The sequence below is a fragment of the Gadus morhua genome, chromosome 8 (assembly GCF_902167405.1).
Source record: "Gadus morhua chromosome 8, gadMor3.0, whole genome shotgun sequence".
Classification (NCBI taxonomy): Eukaryota; Metazoa; Chordata; class Actinopteri; order Gadiformes; family Gadidae; genus Gadus; species Gadus morhua.
In genome coordinates, this window is record NC_044055.1 from 16,001,366 (window position 1) to 16,008,865 (window position 7,500).

Genomic DNA, 7,500 nt, shown 5'->3' on the forward strand with positions numbered 1-7,500 from the left:
CTCTCTCTCTCTCTCCCCCCCTATAGATGTCTTGCTGTGTGGTTCTGAGGGGGTTCTGTGTGGGCTTGGTCCTGCTCTCCCTGTGGTCTCCATGCTATGGGGAGCTGACCCTGAACTCTGTCCCTCTGGCCCCTGCCAGGGGCCCCTCTAGGGGAGGGCCCCCGAGGCAAGGGGGGTACGGCTGGGGCCCGGCCCGGTCCAGACGCAGCTGGGTCTGGAACCAGTTCTTTGTTCTGGAGGAGTACACAGGGGACGAGCCCCTCTACGTGGGAAAGGTACCAGGACCTTGGTCCAATAATAGTACTTTCATAAGTGCTGGTGTAGCGCTATCTTTGGTTTCTGCTGTGGTCATATTATAGTACTGTCATGGTACTGTTAAAGTACTGATTTAAGTACTGTTATGTCATGAGTACTGTTATAGTACGGTTATAAGTACTGTTTTGTCATGAGTACTGTTATAGTACTGTTATATGTACCGTTATGTTATGAGTACTGTTATAGTACTTTTATGAGTACAGTTATGTTATAAGTACTGTTGTACTACGTTATAAGTACCGTCATGTTGTTATTATTATTATTATAATACTTTTATAAGTACATTTATGTTATATGTACTGTGATAGTAATGATTTAAGTGATTTTTTTATGATACTACTCGAGTATAAACAGTATTAGACCTACGTTATAATACTGGAGTGTAACTGTTAATACTGTTATAGTACCTTTCTAATTTGATTGATAAAGTAGCAACACCACTGCTGCAGTTCTGCAAAGGCCCATGTACTAATTATTACTACACTCTAAGTAGCATTTAATGGTGCGGAGAGAGTTGGCGTCTCACTGCCTCCGTGTTGTGGGCGCAGCAGTTGTAGTCTCCATGTAAACGGTCCCAGGTGCCGGCCCTGCTGCTGTCGGCCACGAACACTTTAGCACCCGGCTGATCCACCGCCAGGCTTAACACCGCCTTGTTCATTTCACCCTTCACTGAGCACAAGGCAAACCAGTCAACCACAGCTTATTATCAGGCCTGCGCTGTGAACCTCATTGTTCTTATCCTGGTCTCTACCTCTAGATGTCAACTGCCACTAAATAGGTTCATCGTTCATTCATTCATTTACAAATATACTCATATAACTTTTATGTTGTGCACCCTTTTGTAGTTGCTTTCATTTTGAGTACAAGGGTTGGATATTCTCAGCCACATATCTTGTTTTGGATCAAATCGACTAAATGTAAATGTCACTCATTATGATTAATATGATGACAATTCGTTGAGTTCTCTCAAAACATACACACACCAGCATGCCAAGAGTGTCATGAAGTTATTATCATGCCCACATTGGTGCCCACGTTTGCACGATGTGCTCGCTATCGGCCAATAGTTTTAAACAACAACATCAAACGTTACTTTTAAGATTAGCTTTCCTTTGATCAGTGTCTCATGTGAAAATAAACTACCTCTCAGATGTATCGCTTTGATTCAGTTTCATAATTTTTGTCCTTTTAAGTTTTAGAAATGTCTGGAAATGTCATTTGTTGTTGTTGCTGTTGTGTTACATAATTTGTTCTATAATTGAATCAATGTGTCGCATCAAAAAAAGGTGGCATCAATAAAATCATAAGCAAATCTGGTTTTGCCAGACTGAATCCCTGTCCTCCTCCAGATTGAATCCCGGTCCTCCGGATTGAATCCCTGTCCTCCTCCAGACTGAATCCCTGTCCTCCTCCAGACTGAATCCCTGTCCTACTCCAGACTGAATCCCTGTCCTCCTCCAGACTGAATCCCTGTCCTCCAGACTGACTCCCTGTCCTCCAGACTGAATCCCTGTCCTCCTCCAGACTGACTCCCTGTCCTCCAGACTGAATCCCTGTCCTCCTCCAGACTGAATCCCTGTCCTCCAGACTGAATCCCGGTCCTCCAGACTGAATCCCTGTCCTCCCTGCAGCTCCACTCGGACATGGACCGGGGCGACGGTCAGGTGACCTACGTGCTGAGCGGAGAGGGCGCTCCCTCCATCTTCACCATCGACCCTAACACGGGCGACATCCACGCCACCAAGCGGCTGGACCGCGAGGCCCAGGCCTACTACACACTGCGCGCCCAGGCCCGCGACCGCGCCTCGGCCCGGCCCGTGGAGCCTGAGTCCCAGTTCGTGGTCAAGGTGCAGGACATCAACGACAACGAGCCGCGCTTTCTGGACGGGCCGTACGCGGCCAGCGTGCCCGAGATGTCCCCCATGGGTGAGTGAGTTAAGGTCTGTCTCTCTCTGCAGGTCCTTATGTCCCCTCACAGCCCGTTGAAAGACTGATGGAGAATTTGTAGTGGGCCGAGGAAGTGTAGCCATCCAAACTGTTTTAGATTAGGGGGTTTGATTCCTGGGGGCTGGATACTCTAGTGGGGTCAGGGCGTTTGACCTCCCACTAGGAGGGTACTGGGTTTGATACCAAATGTCTCCAACTGGTAGGATGTCTACATCTACCTGCTCCTTAATCTCATGTATCTGAGTTCGCTGTTGGTCCCTTTAAATAAAATAATTTGCTAATTAACAAATAGATTAATAATAATATCAAATATTAAAGTTTAAAGATTCCATCACACTTTTTTCTCAAAAGACTTGAAGGGGAAGTTGTTTTTGCAAAAATAGTGAGTAAAAGTAATGACATATTGTAATATTGTAATGTTATTGAAGTAATTATTTAATGCTTTGATAGTGCCAAAATTATTATAATTTTTTTTTAATGAATTGTACTGTTATGATGGTGTTGGCTCTGGAACCAGTGATGTCATAATGTAATGTTGTGTGTTAATGTCATGATGTTTGTGGGTCTAAGGGACGTCAGTGGTGACGGTGGTGGCCACGGATGCAGACGACCCGACCTATGGGAACAGTGCCCGGGTGGTGTACAGCATCCTGCAAGGACAGCCCTACTTCTCTGTGGAGCCCAAGACCGGTGAGCTGACCTAGCACCATGTAGAACCACACACACACACACACACACACACACACACACACACACACACACACACACACACACACACACACACACACACACACACACACACACACACACACAACTACACAAAGACAAACCACAAGACCCTATCTCAAGGTGTTATGTGACAGTGTGTGTGTGTGTGTGTGTGTGTGTGTGTGTGTGTGTGTGTGTGTGTGTGTGTGTGTGTGTGTGTGTGTGTGTGTGTGTGTGTGTGTGTGCTATGGTGCAGGCCTGATCCGCACGGCCCTTGCCGACATGGACCGTGAGTCCCGGGACCAGTACCTCCTGGTGATCCAGGCCAAGGACATGGTAGGCCAGATGGGGGGGCTGTCCGGGACCACCTCCGTTACCGTGACGCTGAGCGACGTCAACGACAACCCCCCGCACTTTTACCGCAGTAAGAGGACCCTTTTATGCTCTTGATTCAATAACCTTTAATTTATTTGACCTTTAACTGACAACTAGGAATCATGCTTTCATTTTGAAAAAAAAGGAAAAGTTACAAATCCTTTTTAAAACTAAGATTCACATTCTAAACAATGTTAGGAAATCATTTATTGATAGACAGAATTTTGTTACTCTGACACCTTTGAAAACACTGACACAGACAATACGCACACTCTGAAACATTCAAAACCTGGAATCGCTACTGGCTCTGATGGCGTGGTGGTGAACACCTACCTGTACGTACGTGTGTGTGCCCTCCGCCCACGGGCGCCCCCTTAACCGCTGTTCCCCGTGGCAGAGAGCTACCAGTACCTGGTCCCGGAGTCCGCCCCGCTGGCATCGCTGGTGGCCAAGGTGAAGGCCGTGGACTCGGACCTGGGCTCCAACGCAGACGTGGACTACAGCATCCTGGACGGAGACCCTCTGGGAATGTTCCGGATCGTCACGGACCGGGAGACCCAGGAGGGGCTGCTCACGCTGCAGAAGGTACTGAAGACCCGACCGGTCCTCCTCTAGAACCTCCGCTCAGACAGAACAGACACAGAACCACCAAGAAGGTACTGAAGACCGACCGGTCCTCCTCTAGAACCTCCGCTCAGACAGAACAGACACAGAACCACCAAGAAGCATGTGGTCCATCACAGGACAGGATTGAGTCCGTCTGAATGTTGATTTGTTTGATCAATGCTCATAGAATATGCATTGGCATTGCACTAATAATGAGTTTAACTCTGAGTTCACTTTAACAGTAACATTAATTCGATTTAGATTTTTAAAACATGTAAAATACTGTCTCATACTGTCAAGACAGTTCATCCTGGGGCACATACTAACAAAGCAACGATTGATAAATGTTAACGTCGCGTGAAAGGTCTCTGTGTGTTTAGTAGCTCATTCAGCTCAGGGGGGCTGTATGGGACTGTCAAATAAGCCCAGATCCTCTTAGCCTCCTGGTCATAATGTCTCTAAAACACACTGGATAATATCCACTCTCGATAATCCTCCTCTGAGCTGCTTGTAGCTCAGTTACACATCTGATTTACAAGCAAACACTGAATTTATTAGTTATGGTTCAAATATAAACATCTTCTTTCCTTCCCTCCTCCCCTCTCCTCCCCTCCTTCCTCCCGTCCTTCCCCCTTTCTCCTCCACTCGCTCCTTCCTTCCTTCCCTCCCCCCCTCTCTCCCTCCCAGGTTCTTGACTACGAAGCCCGCCCCAGCTACACCCTGACGGTGGAGGTGACCAACCGCTACGTGGATCCTCGCTTTGTGGCGCTTGGTCCGTTCAGCGACCGTGCCACCGTCCGTCTGCTGGTGAAGAACGTAGACGAGCCCCCCGTGTTCTCCTCCGACCTCGCCAAGATGGCCGTCTCGGAGGCGGTCGACGTGGGCACCAGTGTCGGCAGGGTGTCGGCTCTGGACCCGGACTCCACCAACAGCCCCGTCAGGTAGTAGTTATTCTTGGAAAAACATCTCATTAGTTCATTTTACTTTATTAAGTTGAAATTTCAAATTTGATTTAAAATGAATCATTATTCAAAATGTTACATTACATTTATGCATTACTTGTTGTTATTATTATTATTATTCAAAAGAGATATATTTGTAATTTAACATTTGTATTTTTTAATTGTTCGGTTTTTATCTATTATTCCTATATATATTGTGATATATTTTGAATAATTATTATTTTTTTGATATTTATTTTTAAATAAAGAAAATGTACTTATCGAAAATCAATCAATTTTGAGGGGATGTTACCCGTACCCCTTACCCTACCTCATAATGTCTTTCGGCACACGGCACCACTGCGCGTGAATCGAGAATCACCCTTTGAGTGCTCCCAATGAGCTGGTTGGGGCCATCTGTGTATGAATGGATGAATTGTTATATGAATGGGTGGATGTGTGGCATTAACTGTAAAACAAACTGCTCAAAATGGGAAGAGGTGGGAAAAGGGCAGTGTATTACATTTTATAAGAAGAGCATAATGAACCTGATTTCACCTTGCCCGACTCCGTCAAAACACATCTATCTGTATAGCCGTGAATCTCAGTTAGTCTCAAAGGCTTCACAGTCCCCCATTATACTAACCTGACGCACCAGATTGTTCGATTTACAGAACCATCTGGGAAATTGTCCTTGGAAACTGTTTGGATAAGGGCAGGCACTTCCAAAAATGGACGAACCATCTGTCCATCTCTGTCTTCCCGTAGATCTTGAGCCCCATGTAGGACACTGATTGGTCCAAACCACTTGTGGTGGGACACAAACGCTTCACTTTGAAGTTTGGCAAGAGGATTCCTGCGGGATATTAATGTCTCGAATCCAGCTGCCTCCCAAGATTCACACTTTTCTCCCCCTCCCCCCCAAGCCAACCACATGAGAGGGACAAACTCCTTGAGAGGCAACATCCGACGCTTCTCCTGCTAACTATACATATGTGCTTAGTCGTTAATTTTAAGGCAGGTGTAAACGTGTGTGTGTGTGTGTGTGTGTGTGTGTGTTTCTCCTGGTTCTCCAGGTACTCTATTGACAGGAACACAGACCTGGAGCGGTACTTCCACATCGACGGGTCCACCGGGGAGCTCAGAACGGCCCGGCTGCTGGACCGAGAGCTGGTCTCCCTGCACAACATCACTGTGACGGCCTCAGAGAGCCGTGAGTTACCCCCCCCCCCACACACACACACACACACACACACACACACACACACACACACACACACACGCGCACACACACACCAATGCTACACTGGAACCCTATAATGCTAGAACACTACAACACTACAAAGCTAGAACACTACAACACTCTAGAACTCTAGAAAACACCATCACTAGAACACTAGAAAACACTAGAACTCTAGAACACTCGAGCACTCGAACACTAGGATGCTAGAATGCTAGAACACTAGAACACCAGCGATCAATCCATTGTTTGAGAAAAACACACTGTTTATTTAATCTCCATAGCCATGTCACCTTCTAACTAAGATAATAATAACATGACCAACTGTGTGGTATTTCTTAAAAGAGCTGCACATCTCGCCACCTACCCTCATCAATATGCCCCTGAGAAGACACCACAGAGAGATGTTCACATCTCAGGCTTAAGAAAACGCCTGACCTTTGACCTCAACATGGAACAACTCAAGCAATCAAACACTTTGATTTTTGTTTTAATTCATATCAAAACTCAAATCACACTAAATGTCAGACCTTCATCTTAAAGGTGTTGCCTCCGAGGGAGGGAGGACTGTGTACACGCACTGGCCAAGTGGGTAGATTAATTGTAGCAGTCCCACTTCTCTAATCTTCTCCAGACAGAAAAAAAACAGTTTGATTGCTCTCTAAGCGGTCTCGGCTGACAACCAAATATCTCTGTCCCTCCCTCTCTCTCCCCCCCTCCTCCTCTCTCCCTCTCTCCTTCGGTCTCTCTGTCGGTCTCGCTCGCTCTCCCCCTCGCTCTCCCCCTCGCTCTCCCCCTCGCTCTCCCCCTCGCTCTCTCCCTCTCTCTCCCTCTGTCTGTCTGTCTGTCTGTCTGTCTGTCTGTCTGTCTGTCTGTCTGTCTGTCTGTCTGTCTGTCTGTCTGTCTGTCTGTCTGTCTGTCTGTCTGTCTGTCTGTCTGTCTGTCTGTCTGTCTGTCTGTCTGTCTGTCTGTCTGTCTGTCTGTCTGTCTGTCTGTCTGTCTGTCTGTCTGTCTGTCTGTCTGTCTCTCTCTCTCTCTCTCTCTCTCTCTCTCTCTCTCTCTCTCTCTCTCTCTCTCTCTCTCTCTCTCTCTCTCTCTCTCTCTCTCTCTCTCTCTCTCTCTCTCTCTCTCTCTCTCTCTCTCCCTCTCTCTCCGTCTGTCTGCCTGTCTGTCTGTCTGTCTGTCTGTCTGTCTGTCTGTCTGTCTGTCTGTCTCTCTCTCTCTCTCTCTCTCTCTCTCTCTCTCTCTCTCTCTCTCTTTCTCTCTCTCTCTCTCTCTCTCTCTCTCTCTCTCTCTCTCTCTCTCTCTCTCTCTCTCTCTCTCTCTCTCTCTCTCTCTCTCTCTCTCTCTCTCTCTCTCTGGTCCAGT

At 47.0% G+C, this 7,500-nt stretch overlaps 1 protein-coding gene across 1 annotated transcript in view; it reads left to right on the forward strand.

The window, feature by feature from the left end:
• The first annotated feature begins 26 nt into the window (after window positions 1-26).
• The window catches only part of LOC115548653 (cadherin-7), a 15,066-nt gene continuing 7,592 nt past the window's right edge, over window positions 27-7,500 (forward strand). Inside the window, exons 1-8 of the mRNA XM_030363422.1 lie at window positions 27-275; window positions 1,947-2,241; window positions 2,833-2,952; window positions 3,227-3,394; window positions 3,743-3,930; window positions 4,639-4,892; window positions 5,969-6,105; window position 7,500. The exon at window position 7,500 is cut by the window's right edge and continues 121 nt beyond it. Coding sequence (XP_030219282.1) covers window positions 27-275; window positions 1,947-2,241; window positions 2,833-2,952; window positions 3,227-3,394; window positions 3,743-3,930; window positions 4,639-4,892; window positions 5,969-6,105; window position 7,500 — 1,412 coding nt within the window. The remainder of the gene's footprint in view (window positions 276-1,946; window positions 2,242-2,832; window positions 2,953-3,226; window positions 3,395-3,742; window positions 3,931-4,638; window positions 4,893-5,968; window positions 6,106-7,499) is intronic.